The sequence below is a fragment of the Pristiophorus japonicus genome, chromosome 22 (assembly GCF_044704955.1).
Source record: "Pristiophorus japonicus isolate sPriJap1 chromosome 22, sPriJap1.hap1, whole genome shotgun sequence".
NCBI classification, from domain to species: domain Eukaryota; kingdom Metazoa; phylum Chordata; class Chondrichthyes; family Pristiophoridae; genus Pristiophorus; species Pristiophorus japonicus.
In genome coordinates, this window is record NC_091998.1 from 65,358,104 (window position 1) to 65,374,210 (window position 16,107).

The 16,107-nt window shown below is 42.0% G+C and overlaps 1 protein-coding gene across 5 annotated transcripts in view; it reads left to right on the plus strand.

Annotated features, from left to right (window-relative positions):
* Positions 1-16,107, plus strand: part of LOC139235118 (2-oxoglutarate dehydrogenase complex component E1) — a 128,459-nt gene that overhangs the window by 99,642 nt on the left and 12,710 nt on the right. For all 5 annotated transcript variants that reach the window (XM_070866305.1, XM_070866307.1, XM_070866303.1 and 2 more), the window contains 2 exons: positions 14,119-14,190; positions 14,297-14,422. In XM_070866305.1, coding sequence (XP_070722406.1) covers positions 14,119-14,190; positions 14,297-14,422 — 198 coding nt within the window. The remainder of the gene's footprint in view (positions 1-14,118; positions 14,191-14,296; positions 14,423-16,107) is intronic.

A 16,107-nucleotide genomic window follows, 5' to 3' on the forward strand; every position in this document is an offset into this window, starting at 1 on the left:
GTTTTTGGTATAAAAACAGAAAATACTGGAAACACTCAGCGGGGTCAGGCAGCATCTGTGGAGAGAGAAATAGCGTTAACGTTTCAGGTCAGTGACCTTTGGGAACAGTTAGAGATATAACAGGTTTTAAGTTTTTGGTGTTGGCTGCAGTTGAGGTGTTAACCTTCTCGGAACGAGTCAACTGATAGAAAGGGTGTGATGAAACAAAAGTTCACGGCAATGAAATCGCTGCACCCTCTGTATCTTTAGAAACCATGGATGAGGCAGCAGGGCCCCAGCCAGCATTGAGGCAACCTCGGCAGTTGCTTTTGTAAGTTTTATTTTATCCTGACATGCAGGAAAGTAAAACTGTGTGCAAAACTTTATTACAAATTGTGATATATTCACAGAGCACAAGCACACACAACTTCCTACATGGCAGGCAACTCTCTCTCTGAAGCCTCCGGAATCTGTCTGGTTCTGTTTATTATTAACTATGTAGTTGCAGTACACAATACATCCACATCCACTGTGGAGCTACAAACATTACAAACTTACAGACATTACACTTCTCCCTCCTTAATGAAAAAGTTATTATAACAAACATCATACATAACTTTCATGTTTATACATAACACAAGAAATAGACTTATTTTTTTCCAAATTTACAAATTTTACTTTACCACTTGTTTTCTGTTTTGAAGAGGATACCTTTGCTCTCGAACAGAACCTTCCAAACATGGTGTCGAATCTAAACTCATTCGAGGCTCATCCTGAGAAACGTTTTCCTCCACGGAATTTCCTAGATTTTCATTTGAACTCACTCTAACTTCAGGCTCTTTGTTTTCCTGACTTGGACTCAAGACTTTCATTGATTCTCTCCTGGATTTGTTTCCAGTATATTGGATTTAGGATTTGCCACTGGTATATCAAAACTATCTGATGAGTCAGAAATAATGGAATCATTCACACCTTCAACTCCTTCCATGTCTGTAGGTAAAATATGAACAAACCTAACCTGTCCATTATCAAACATCTTTACCAAATATGTGCGAGGACCACATATCTTCACCACTCTTCCTGGTAACCACTTTAACCATTTATGGTGATGGTTCTTCACTCTCACCTTCTGGTTTAATTTCACACTTCTCTCTTTTACCCTACCTCTATCCTGATTCTCTTTCTGTCTTAATTGTGTCTCTTCTATGGACTGTGCCAAATATGGTTTTAACAACGAGAATCTGGTTCGTGGCTGTCGTCTGAGAAACAACTCTGCTGGTGTTCTACCAGTAGTTGTATGAGGAGTATTTCGATATGTAATCAAAAAATTAGCCAATTTTTGTGATCCAATGACAACTGTCGTTTCTTTGGATTAGGATCTAACATTTGTTTTATGAGGGCGTGTTTTACAATTTGTACAGTGTGCTCTGCTGCACCATTCGAAGCAGGATGGTATGGTGGAACCTTGGTATGTTACACACCATTTTGCTCGTGAATTGTGCAAATTCTTCTGAACGAAATTGTGGTCCATTATCCAAAACAATTTCTTCAGGGAGGCCAAATGAAGAAAATAATTTTCGTAAAATGTCCAATGTTTTACTTGTTGTTACTTTTCACATTGGAAACACCTCAACCCACTTCGAATGGCTATCAATCACAATGAACAATTGTTGTCCTTCTAACTCGGCAAAATCAATATGTAGCCTTTGCCACACCCTGGGAGGCCATTTCCATGGCTGTAATGGTACTGATGGTGGTTGCTTGCTTACCAATTGACATGTCGTACACTGACTCACGATGTACTCTATATCTTTATCAAGCCCTGGCCACCATAAATAATTGCGTGCAAAACTCTTGGTCAAGCATATTCCCAGGTGCTGGTCATGGAGGTCGTCTCATAATTTCGGACCTGAATTTATTTGGTATAACCACTCTTGCACCCCACATGATACAATCTTTATCGACTGATAATTCATTCCTACGAATGAAGAATGGATGTGTATCTTTGTCTGTTACCTGGTTTGGCCATCCATTTGCAATATACTCATACACCTTTGACATCACTGGGTCACGTTTGGTTGCTCTACCAATCTCTTCAGCTGTGACTGGCAGTTCATCAATGTATGAAAAATAAAACACTTCTTCCCTATCGGGTGTAACTTGTGATGGGGAAGGCAATCTAGACATTGCATCAGCATTACTATGATCAGCTAATCATCTGTATTCAATATCATATGTATATGCTGACAAAATCAACGCCCATCTCTGCATTTGGGCTGCAGCTAATGTTGGAACTGGGGGCTTTGGATGGAGGATTGCTGTTAGGGGCTTATGGTCCGTAACGATGGTAAACTTACGACCATACAAGTATTTGTGAAACTTCTTGACCCCAAAAATTAATGCCAAAGCTTTCCTTTCAATTTGCGCATAATTACTCTCACTGGCACTGAGAGTGTGTGAAGCAAAAGCAATTGATCTCTCCTCCCCACTACGTGATACATGAGAGATCACTGCCCCAACTCCATACGGAGAGGCATCACATGCTAGCTTAATCTCCTTAGATATGTCATAGTGAACTAACATGGCGCTCTCTACCAATTTGCTTTTACACTCCTTGAATGCTGTATCGCATTCTTTTGACCACTTCCAATGGACCTGTTTTTTCAAAAATTCATTCAGTGGATGTAATACTGTAGCCAAATTTGGTAGGAACTTCCCATAATAGCTCAAAAGACCCAAGAATGAACGAAGTTGAGTGACATTCCTGGGAGTGGGTGCATTTCTAATTGCATCCAATTTTTCCATGGTTGGATGTAAACCATCTTTGTCTACTCTGTACCCAAAGTACTCCACTGAGTTTTTAAATAACTCACACTTATGAGCAGACTTATGTGCTTCTCTAGCCGTTAGAGGACTTCATTCAATATGTTATTATGAATTTGCCTATTTGGTGCTGAAATTAGTATGTCATCCAAATAATATACTACCCCTTCAATACCTTGCAAAATCTGGTTCATCACCCCTTGGAATGTGGCAGGAGCGGAAGACACTCCAAACGGTAGCCTATTAAATTGATATAGGCCTAGATGAGTATTTATAGTCAAACATGACTTGGACTCCTCATCTAGTTCAAGCTGTAAGTAGGCATTTGTAAGATCCAACTTTGAGAAGATCTGACCACCTGTCAGTGTTGTGAACAAATCTTCTATATTTGGCAATGTATTGGGAACATTACCCTCTAGAACCTGGTTTATGGTTACTTTATAATCACCACACAATCTTACCTTACCATCGGACTTGGGTATAACAACAATGCGTGTAGCCCAATTACATCGATCTATCTTAGAAATAATGTTCTCAGTCTCTAGTCTTTTGAGTTCTTGCTCAACTTTCTCCTTGAGTGCATATGGTACGGAACGTGGCTTGTAGTAAACCGATCTAGTGTCCTTCTGTACCCTGACACTCGCCTTGAAGCCTTGGATCGGACTGCCCGTTTCGCAGAACACCTTCGGATACTTCTTGATAACCTCATCCGTTGATGAAAATCTCGCTTCCACACAGAAAATCTCACTCTAATCCAGCTTCAGTGAGCTCAACCAATTTCTTCCTAGTAAGGCAGACTTGTCTCCTTTCACTACTATTAGAGGCAAGTTCTGAAATTAATCTTTTATATTTCACCGGTACGGTGATACGACCTACCACAGGAATTTTCTCTCCCGAGTAGTCTCGCAGCTCTATCTTGGATTTTTCCAGTTGGAAATCACGCAATTTGTCGAGGTACAGCGACTCCGGTACTACACTCACGGATGCACCCATGTCAATTTCCATTGGTATCTTGAATCCCGCAACATCAATGTGGATTTTGATGCTTTCCGAATCATTGTCCGTTAACCTTGTGCTCCTGATGACGTGTAACTCTAACAACATCTCATCCTGTTGTTGTTCTTCCATGCTATGTAGTCTCTTGGGATTTCTACTCATAGCTTGGAACGCTGGACTCATAGCTTTAAAAGCTGGTTTACCCTTCAGTCGGCATGCCTTCGCAAGATGCCCAGTCTTTCTGCAGAAGAAACACTCTGCTCAAAGTTGTCCATACGTGAAGGCAATGTGTTGTCCCAGGCACCTATAGCACGACTTCGACGCTCTTAGAATTTCCAGTTTCTGAGACTTTGGGCCCCCACCATATTTTACCTTGAACCTGCAGGTTATTTACCTCGGTTGACTGACGGCCGTAATCATTATTTAATTCTCGGGAATATTGTTCGGCCATGCCCATCGACCTCGCTGTCTGACAAGCAATCTCAAAAGTCAAGTCATACGTTGTCAATAACTTCCTTCTGATCGCATCATTTTTCACCCCACAAACAAACGATCCTGTAATGCTCAGTTTTGAAAGTTTCCAAAATTATAGTGCATCGATAGTTTTTTTTAATGCTACGATGTAATCACTGATACTTTCATCAGCTTTTTGATTCCGAATCCAGAAACGATAGCTTTCAGCAATTTCTAACGGTTTAGGATTATAGTGCTGCTCCAACTTCGTTAAAATCTCTTTAAGCATTGTGTCCTTTGGCTCGTCAGGCACAAGCAGATTTACAAGGGTTTCGTACAATGTTGGACCCGCCACCGATAAGAAGGTCGCTTTCTTATGTTCCAACACAGCCCGGTTCTGGACTGCATTGTCTGGAACTTCGATTATGTTATTTGCTGATTTCTAGCTGATCCACATATGTTTTAAAACATTCCCGGTTGTGTCTATATTCCCCCCAAATGCCTGATTCCATCTGCCATTTTAATCTCTAGCTGTTCACACCGTGTGCTGTATTTTACCTCGGATTTTGTAGCTATTTTCCAAAGATAGAACTTCCAAAGTCTCTGTCGGCAGGCTGACTCCTTCACCAACAAAATTTAAGCTTTAAATCATCCGAAAAATCCCATCTCGCCACCAAATGTGATATATTCACAAAGCACAGCACACACAGCTCCTAACATGGCAGGCAGCTCTCTCTCAGAAGCCTGCGGAATCTGCCTGGTTCTGTTTATTATTAACTATTCAGTTGCAGTACACAATACGTCCACATCCACAGTGTGGGGCTACAAACATTACAAGCTTACAGACATTACACATATGAAGAATTTTAAAAGAAGCTTGCTAAAGTGCACAATAAAAGCAGAAAGTGCTGAGAATACAGAGCCAGCTTGTCAGCATCTGGATCGAGAAAATTTAAGTTAGCGTTTCACTCCCCCTGGATATATGTTTAATATTTTCTGGTTTTATTTTGGTTTCCCGGGTCTTGAAGTTTGAATGTTTTCTTGTGCTAACATACGGATTTGATATTGGCACACAGTAAAATACCAGAAATTGGGTGGCCAAGTTTGTTGTGGGCAGTAGTGTTGAAGTTGATTTAAAATGAGGAATAATCCACGTCACTTAAAAATTCAACAAATCTAAAATTAAATCTTTAGTTAACAGTGCTCAACCTTTGGGGCAGATGTTGGAAACTAAAACTGATAAATAAACTCTCCGTTCACTTTTAAACCTCAGTTTTACTTCTCAGCATTTTCCGTGGCTTTGTGAGCTGTGTGAGAAGGGAAACCCCAATTCACAAACTGAAAAATACATTTATCAAGGTGTTTCCTGAAAAGACCAGAAAGTTAATATGGAATTAAAAAGATTCTATATTTTGAGTTTGTGAAGCAAAGTCTCGAGGCGAGCCTTGGAGTACATTTCTTCTAAAGTTCAAATCTCATCCAGAGACTGAAATTCTTATTTGAGGCACAGAACACTGGCAGGCCAGTGAAGCGCATTGTAGAAAGGCTTGTTTGTGGAACCATTCACTTTTAAACAGTATTTCATGAGCCCTGGAGGAACTTTACTGTCTAATACAATATTATCATAATATCTTTAATAGAGCAAACGTTTCCACTTGGTCCAAGTTCTAACACATTTTGTTTGTTTAATTTTACTTGACATAACCCCTGCTTGGATCATTTATTGTTCTAAAGCAACCTGATATTTTGTGCCGGAGTCCATTTTTTTCAGTGCAAAGAGCAATATTGTTGGAATGACAGGTCTTGTCAATGTCCAACCAGACTGCTCTCAATTAGTTTATTTTAATAAAAATCTCTTTAAACTTCAGTTCGATTTTCCCTTCTCGAGTGCTTGAAACTGCAACTCGTATCAATATTATTTTTAACAATTTATCTTTATCAATTCCAATTTGAGAAGTGATGCCCAGGCTTGGTGTTTTTACATAGTGGTTTCACATTAGAGTCAGAGTGCTTGCAATTACTTTGGAGGTAACTTCCATATCTCCCCCTCTCAAACAATCTGTCTGAGCCCTTGAAGGGCAAAATCTTAAGTCCAAATCGTCACCATGCTGTGACATTTGATGTCTGCAGATAAATTCTTAAAACTGCTGGATCTCTTTCTATGCCATCAACCTTCATATGGCCCTGGAACCCATGGTTCCCTGTTTATAAGAAAAAAAGAAACCGAGAAGCCATTGTGGCTCTGCTTAGAACCCAAGGGATTAATTTGTCAATTCATAATTTCCTTCTGTCACCATGGGGAAATGTTCACTTAAATTAAGAAATTTAAATCTAATAAATTTACATTCAGCAATACAAAAGTGGTTGCTTGGCGAATTAAAAAAACAGCTGTTAGCGGAAAGGATTAACTCCTTTGTACGTTGATCAGGCAGTTCTTTCCCAAAGAACAAAACCATTTTTATTTTTTCCTCCATATTTGTATCTTTACAACTTGCACACAATTTCCTGATGCAATTAAGTTCATAAATAAATGTCGTCTTTAGTTCAAATTTTTAAATCATGAGCCACGTAGACACACAGATATTACCAAATCTCTCTATATGGATTAAAAATCAGTTTTAAAAACAGCAGAAATTGTTCGTAAACAACACTGTTCACTTTAAATCTTTTGTGAAACAATTCTGGTCCAATTCTAAAATGTCTTTTCCTTTTTTTCAATGTTGAAAGCCTTATGTCCAGAACTAGACACAATTTAAAATAACCTGAATTTCACTGTGGCCACAATGAAAGTCGGGCTTTCACCGTTTATTAGGTTAGTTAAACATCAATAGTTCCAATTTAATTCAGACCAATATTTTATTGATTAAACACAATACAGAAGAGAAAAAATAAAACAATAGCACATGCTTACAGTAAATAGAAACATAAAAATTAGGTGCAGGAGCAGGTCATTCGGCCCTTTGAGCCTGCACCACCATTCAATAAGATCATGGCTGATCATTCACCTCAGTACCCCTTTCCTGCTTTCTCTCCATACCCCTTGATCGCTTTAGCCACAAGGGCCATATCTAACTCCCTCTTGAATATATCCAATGAACTGACATCAACAACTCTATTTTTCTATGTAAAGAGGCAGTACACTGAAATCTTGCAGCTTTTAACAGTTGGAAAGTGAAGAATCTTTATTCCATTATAGACTACCTGATCCTTTTTTTCCCCCTCAAAACAATTTTCAATTTCTGATGTTTGCTACTTACCTCATTTAGAAAAGCAATCAATTATAATCAAGTACTGGTTCCCCGTCTGATTCACCTGAAATGGGTCACTGTCATCAATCTGCAAATTTCTCACTATCTACCCTATCAATTCCCCTTAATATCTTGAAAACTTCAATCAAATCACCCCCTTGTTTTAACATTTCAGGGAATACAAATTTAGTTTATGCAATTTCTCCTCGTAATTTAGCCCTTGAATTCTGGTAAATCTTTGCTGCACTCCTTCCTGCGGTGTGGTCTAACCAGGGTTTTGTACAGCTGCAGCATAATTTCTATCCCTTGTATTCTAGTCCTCTAGATATAAAGGCCAGCATTCCATTTGCCTATTTGACTATTTCTGTATCTACCCACGACATTTTAATAATCTAGTATCATTTTTGTAAAAAACAACTTTTTATTGCTTTTCTCGGTTACACAAGTGAATGTTGGTCAAAATAATTCCACACCAGCGTTTTTAACTTAAAATATAATTCCATTTTCTCCCCAATTCTGGGTGCGCAATCTTAAATTAAAGTGAACAAACCCAATCAACCCTCTTCACACTTACTTGCAACTTGGAAATATAATTTCAAACGATTTCTTATCTCTGGCCCTCACCCTTTGATACGAGTCCACGCCTGGGCTGCTCGAAACACGAATTTCCCATCTTGAGCCCTTTCCACTTTTGATTTGTCCCTTACTGCAGGTGATCAGTTCCCCTATTTGTCTGTCCATTGATCCCTGAAGTGTGTTATGAACTCAAAGTACCAACATTTGTGATATTCCCTGGTTGCAAGCCAAAAAAACATTCACACACACTCTCAGAAATGTTTTCCTTTTTTGTTAAAAAGTAAAACCTAAACATGCAGAAGACACTTTTCCTATTTCTTCTTCACAGCGATCCTATTTCCTTAACTTTGGCTGCGGGCTTTTTAACTTCTTTCTCCTTTTCCTAACCCTTTTGTTACACATCAAGTGTTCACCCAGGGTATTTTATTAGCCGCTATTTCCGCCACAAACGTATAAGGCAATGTCACGCCTGGAAGTAAAGCATCCTTGTCTGTCGAGGCGTGCACATGCTGTAACAGTCGGACTTTATTTAATAACTGAGGCGGGTCTCCTATTCCTCATATTTGGGCAATTGGCCACTAAATTGGCACAATTCTGAATAGGTCAGATTCTGACTTCAGTCTTACTCTTCATATTCATATACTGCTCGATTTTTCCTGTTTGTCGTAACTTCTGTTTAGTAACTATGGGGGTCATTTTAACAGACCTGTGTACCCCCGTACTATCTCCTGTTTTAGACCAGGTATAATCGGCAACATTCCCTGGATTACTACTGGTACTAGAGGTATAATTCCGCCCCCCTGCTTGGCATCAAAAACCTTCATCTTCAGTTGTCTTTCGAACTGTTGAGAGGACTGGATCATCCTCGTCATCGTCACTACTGGATTCTGCCTCGTGAGTGCCGAAGACAAAGCTGCCAATCCTTCCCCTCTCCTCTGCTGCTCTTCCTCATCTCTCCTCTTCGCCACCTTACCACACCTCTATCCTTGTTTCCCTGCGACACATTCCATCGTTATCTGAGCTATTTTGGTATCATCCGATTTTTCCCTGCACCTTAACTATTATTTCTGAAGAACTCTGCAGCTGGACGTGAAATTGAGTTCTTACTTGGTGCATCTCCTGACTTTTGATTGGCGGCTAATCTACGTTCTGCTTGTACAGCATCCAATTCGTCTCTCAATCTCTCTACTTCTGCCTGAAGAATCTGAATCTGGCTACTCTGTTTAGTGAATTTCTCATTCAAATTATTTTTTATTTGCACCATTGCCATTATGAAGTTGGTCTTTTTTGTTTTCTTATTTTTTTTCATTTACATTTCAATTATCGCACTTCATTGTATGGTCTCTATTAGGGTCACTATTACCCTCCTCAAAAGATCCTTCCCTAGTGTGCTTTTGGACATAACTTTATGCCCACAATATCCACGATAATACTCCTTTATTATTTATTTTTACAGCAGTTCTCAGTTAGCCCTCTCCTTTGACTTTATTGGAGGTGATCAGTCTCCAATTTCCCCACTTAGAACAACCTCCCCTTTTCTATGATGCCAATAAGAGATTGAGAACTATAGGGTTGAAATTCAGTTGTGTACGCCACCCGTTGCTGCCGGCGGTAGGCAGCAAATGGATGGCAAGGGCCTACCATCGTCAAGCGGCCTCCACGCCCCGGCTGAAATTGAGTCGGCTCTTTGGCAGAGGCACCAAGAGCCAACGCTGCGCCGGGTAACACCACCCACGTGGTGACATTGCCCAGCGTACAACGCCTCTTTGACACCTCTATCGCGACATTTGCTTTGTACGGCTGCAGTACAGCCTGAAAAAAGTGATGATTAAAGAGCGGTTCTTGGGCGGAATCGCCCAAAGGGCAAGGTAAGTTTTTTTTTTTCTTTCTTTCTTCATTTTTTCATTAGTTGTAACAGCAGAGAAGTTTGTGTGTGGGTCTGAGAAGTTTGAGGGTTTTTTTTCTTCTATTTCCTTCCCGTTTCCCTGCGAGCTCAGCGGCAGCCTCCCGACGCAAATTCAGTCGCCTCCTGAGCTCCTGCCCGAGGGTGTGTGTGGAATGCCACTTTTTAGCGCTGCTCTCTCATCTTTGGCCATAAAAACTGAATCAGGCAGTTGGAGCCTGCACCTAACGCCTGGCGGTAAAATCAGCACTCGGTGACACCGGCTAAAAAACAGCGGTACTGAATTTCGACCGCTATGTGATTAGCACAGTGATCTCCCAGCCCCTGTCACGTTAAAACACCATACAACTTGGTATGTGCTGTACTTCTTTATCAAACTGGATACTGATACAACTCGCACGCGTATGTGTTCCTTATCCTGAGTCCTGCTGCGTCGCCTTGGTTTGTTGACGGCGAACGTATTCGACCTCCTGTCCCAGAGCTAGCTCGTGATGAGTTCTTGATGGTTGAGATTCGACTTCCGTCCCGGCTCAACGCTCCCGGTTTTCAAAAAGCAACAAGTTCAGATCTTTCGTTCGGATCACCAAATATCGTTTTGAACAATTTTCTGTTGTTCACTTGAATAGTAACAATATCAGTCTTATGGTTATAATCACTTCCTTTTTTCTACTTTAACATAAAAACAATCTAAAAGCGGAGTATAATTTCTTCAGAGTATAATGCAATTTACAAGCAGAGTTTTGTCAGCAGATATGAACATAGGCATGTAATTAGCAATCTCGTTGTGCGAGGCCCCTTGGGGAAGAGTGACCATAATATGGTGGAATTTTACATTAGGATGGAGAATGAAACAGTTAATTCAGAGACCATGGTCCAGAACTTAAAGAAGGGTAACTTTGAAGGTATGAGGCGTGAATTGGCTAGGATAGATTGGCGAATGATACTTAAGGGGTTGACTGTGGATGGGCAATGGCAGACATTTAGAGACCGCATGGATGAACTACAACAATTGTACATTCCTGTCTGGCGTAAAAATAAAAAAGGGAAGGTGGCTCAACCGTGGCTATCAAGGGAAATCAGGGATAATATTAAAGCCAAGGAAGTGGCATACAAATGGGCCAGAAATAGCAGCGAACCCGGGGACTGGGAGAAATTTAGAACTCAACAGAGGAGGACAAAGGGTTTGATTAGGGCAAGGAAAATGGAGTACGAGAAGAAGCTTGCAGGAAACATTAAGACGGATTGCAAAAGTTTCTATAGATATGTAAAGACAAACGTAGGTCCCCTGCAGTCAGAATCAGGGGAAGTCATAACGGGGAACAAAGAAATGGCGGACCAATTGAACAAGTACTTTGGTTCGGTATTCACGAAGGAGGACACAAACAACCTTCCGGATATAAAAGGGTTCAGAGGGTCTAGTAAGGAGGAGGAACTGAGGGAAATCCTTATTAGCCGGGAAATTGTGTTGGGGAAATTGATGGGATTGAAGGCCGATAAATCACCAGGGCTTGATGGACTGCACCCCGGAGTACTTAAGGAGGTGGCCTTGGAAATAGCGGATGCATTGACAGTCATTTTCCAACATTCCATTGACTCTGGATCAGTTCCTATAGAGTGGAGGGTAGCCAATGTAACCCCACTTTTTAAAAAAGGAGGGAGAGAGAAAACAGGGAATTATAGACCGGTCAGCCTGACATCGGTAGTGGGTAAAATGATGGAATCAATTATTAAGGATGTCATAGCAGTGCATTTGGAAAGAGGTGACATGATAGGTCCAAGTCAGCATGGATTTGTGAAGGGGAAATCATGCTTGACCAATCTTCTGGAATTTTTTGAAGATGTTTCCAGTAAAGTGGACAAGGGAGAACCAGTTGATGTGGTATATTTGGACTTTCAGAAGGCTTTCGACAAGGTCCCACACAAGAGATTAATGTGCAAAGTTAAAGCACATGGGATTGGGGGTAGTGTGCTGACATGGATTGAGAACTGGTTGTCAGACAGGAAGCAAAGAGTAGGAGTAAATGGGAACTTTTCAGAATGGCAGGCAGTGACTAGTGGGGTACCGCAAGGTTCTGTGCTGGGGCCCCAGCTGTTTACACTGTACATTAATGATTTAGACGAGGGGATTAAATGTAGTATCTCCAAATTTGCGGATGACACTAAGTTGGGTGGCAGTGTGAGCTGCGAGGAGGATGCTATGAGGCTGCAGAGTGATTTGGATAGGTTAGGTGAGTGGGCAAATGCATGGCAGATGAAGTATAATGTGGATAAATGTGAGGTTATCCACTTTGGTGGTAAAAACAGAGAGACAGACTATTATCTGAATGGTGACAGATTAGGAAAAGGGGAGGTGCAACGAGACCTGGGTGTCATGGTACATCAGTCATTGCAGGTACAGCAGGCGGTTAAGAAAGCAAATGGCATGTTGGCCTTCATAGCGAGGGGAGTTGAGTACAGGGGCAGGGAGGTGTTGCTACAGTTGTACAGGGCCTTGGTGAGGCCACACCTGGAGTATTGTGTACAGTTTTGGTCTCCTAACTTGAGGAAGGACATTCTTGCTATTGAGGGAATGCAGCGAAGGTTCACCAGACTGATTCCCGGGATGGCGGGACTGACCTATCAAGAAAGACTGGATCAACTGGGCTTGTATTCACTGGAGTTCAGAAGAATGAGAGGGAACCTCATAGAAACGTTTAAAATTCTGATGGGTTTAGACAGGTTAGATGCAGGAAGAATTTCCCAATGTTGGGGAAGTCCAGAACCAGGGGTCACAGTCTAAGGATAAGGGGTAAGCCATTTAGGACCGAGATGAGGAGAAACTTCTTCACCCAGAGAGTGGTGAACCTCTGGAATTCTCTACCACAGAAAGTTGTTGAGGCCAATTCACTAAATATATTCAAAAAGGAGTTAGATGAAGTCCTTACTACTGGGGGGATCAAGGGGTATGGCGAGAAAGCAGGAATGGGGTACTGAAGTTGAATGTTCAGCTATGAACTCATTGAATGGCGGTGCAGGCTAGAAGGGCCGAATGGCCTACTCCTGCACCTATTTTCTATGTTTCAATTCTTGTAGGTTTCTCTCTCCTAAAACTTAACACAAAAGCTTTTTTTTGTACACTGTTTTCCTTATCAAACTGAAAGTGGCCTTGCTTTATATTATAGCTTCTGGTCAATATACAGTCCTTCTGCAATTCTTACGCACACAACTTTACATTTCTCTGCAACAAAACATCCTTTTAGAATCATAGAAATTTACAGCCGGGAAGGAGCCATTTTGGCCCATTGTGTCCTCACCAGCCAACAAAGAGCTATCCAGCCTAATCCCACTTTCCAGCTCTCTGTCCGCAGCCCTGTAGGTTACGGCACTTCAGGTGCACGTCCAAGTACTTTTTAAATGTGGTGAGGGTTTCTGCCTCTACCACCATTTCAGACAGTGAGTTCCAGACCCCCACCACCCTCTGGGTGAAGAAATTTCCCCTCAAATCCCCTCTAAACCTCCTACCAATTACTTTAAATCTATTCCCCCTGGTTTTTGACCCCTCTGCTAAGGGAAATAGATCCTTCCTATCCACTCTATCTAGGCCCCTCATAATTTTATACACCTCAGTAAGGTCTCCCCTCAGCCTCCTCTGTTCCAAAGAAAACAAACCCAGCAATGTCCATCAACATCCTTTTGGGTAAGTTGCAATATCCTTGTTAAACATCCTATTGGCTGGAATCTCTGTTTCAGTCCCAAGGTCCAAAAACTGACTGTTGATAAGTGAAATCCGTATCTCTCTCTTCAATTATGCCAATCACTTTTTTCTTTCTATTGAATGAGCTAAACATAAACACTTTTCAGAAGCCGAATTAGCTGAATTCCATGTACCAACCTTTATCACTTTTTTTATAAAAAGGAACAAAGTACCGAGAATAATTAAAATGATGCTGCTTTAGCTGTTGAGCATATCCCCCTATTGAGTTCTGCTGGTAATGACAGTAACATGTTTTTGCACCATTGCAATCAATGTAGTAGATTTCCCTTAACCCCAACCCCCTTCCCCTCTTGCACACTCGCACGCATTGATCAGTTAAAGATTAATCTTTACGTGGCGTGTTACATTGAGCTATAAATGATTCATGGCTGTTGTGCTGGTTACAGGGACCCGAGCATTCATCCGCCAGACCAGAGCGATTCCTGCAGATGTGCAATGATGACCCTGACGTTGTCCCGGTGAGTGCTGAGGAATATCGAGTCGGGGAACGGGGACCTGGGGAATGCGTGGGTGCGCTGTTGCGGGATTGCACTAACCTGCGTGATGGCTTCTTTTTCTTCCCAGAAAATGACGGAAGATTTTGCGGTGCAGCAGCTGTACGACACTAACTGGATCGTCGTGAATTGCTCCACGCCTGCAAATTACTTCCACGTGCTGCGGAGACAAATACTGATGCCCTTCAGAAAACCGGTCAGTGTAGTCTCGAGCGTGTGCCTACGTCTCAGTTGTTCCGACTGCTTCAGTTTCCCTGTCCTCGGTGTGTCAGTTCCCAGCTGAGAGCGGGGCAGGATCAAGCCTGCTTTCAGCTGCCCCCTGTGCAGCATTTGGCTGTTTCACAATGTTTTATCTTTAGCTGTTTTTATTGGCCTAATCTCCGAGCTTGGGATTTTACTAGGCGCTATTCATGCATAGAGAGCCACTTTTGATTTTATCTCCGAGCTACTGTCCATGCCAGTGAAAATAAACAAATGCACTTAGGCTGGTTGGACTTGTGTCCCTGCCACAAAAAAAGTTTGTTTTATTCGACAAGTTTCCTGTCACTTCGGAGCTGCAGGCATCTTAGGGGAAAAAAAGATATCCATGTTGGCTCGGTGCCTCACCCGGTGTGGCACTCAACTGCCCAGATTTCTGGACTCTGGGGGAATCCAGGAATATGGAGATCGGGCGGGAAAGTGGAGTTGAGGTCGAAGATCAGCCAGGATCTTATTGAATGGCGGAGCAGGCTCGAGGTGCCCTATGGCCTACTCCTGCTCCTAATTCTTATGTTATGTTAGATCAGGGAGGTCTCTGGTTTGATCCCCAATCTGTTGTCAATTAGCTGACCTGAGTTCGCGGGTGCTATAATTGCCCTCCCTCTCTCCAGGCAGCAAGGAGGGGAAATCCGTCATGGTTCCTTCTCCTGATTACTATACAGTGATCCCTGATGGAAACATGAGTGTTTGAGGGAACAAGATTGGACTCAGTTGTGATGCATCAGTGGGACAGGCTGCTGACTTGTCTAGATTAGCACAGGAAGAATGGACACTTAGGTGGGGTACTAAAGAGACACCTTGACCTGTGGAACTCTACCCCAGCAAGAAGATGAGGCCCACAGGAAAGGAGGAGTGGGAGAAAAAAAGGCAAACTGCAGACGTACCAACATGCTGTGTGTGAAATGAAGACCCACATACGCACCAGATAAGATAGTATCAAGGGATTTGGTGCAAGTGTCACTAAATGGGGTTGAATAGCCGAACAGGTTCAAGGGGCTGAATGGCCTAGTCCTGTTCCTATGTTATGTTCAGGCAAACTTTAAACATGGTTCTGCATAAACCAGTGTGTCTATTAAAAACCGGTGAGTGATCCAAGTCAGCAACTGCACATTGCACGCTTTCTCGCACTTGTTCACGTTTGTTTGCTCTCTCTCCTGTTTGCTCATTTTCACTTCCTCTTTGATTTGGTGGGGAAAATGAAGGTAGTTATTTTTGAAATCGGAGGTGCAGGTATTTACAATAGAATAATGGGTAAACAAACTGCCCCGGGTTACAGACATCGTCAGGATGTTAGTCAGTCTCAGGATAAGGGGTCGGACATTTAGGACTGAGATGAGGATAAATTTCTTCACTCGGAGGGAGGTGAATCTTTGGAATTCTCCACCCCAGCGGGCTGTGGAGGCTCTGTCTTTGAGTATATTCAAGACAGAGATCGATAGATTTTTGGATATTAAGCAAATCAAGGGATATGGGGATAGTGCAGGAAAGTGGAGTTGAGGTCGAAGTTCAGCCAAGATCTCATTGAATGGTGGAGCAGGCTCGAGGGGCCGAATGGCCGACTCCTGCTCCTAATTCTTGTGTTCAGGTCGATCTGACAGCTGAGGTGAGAGGAAGGGAACTGGG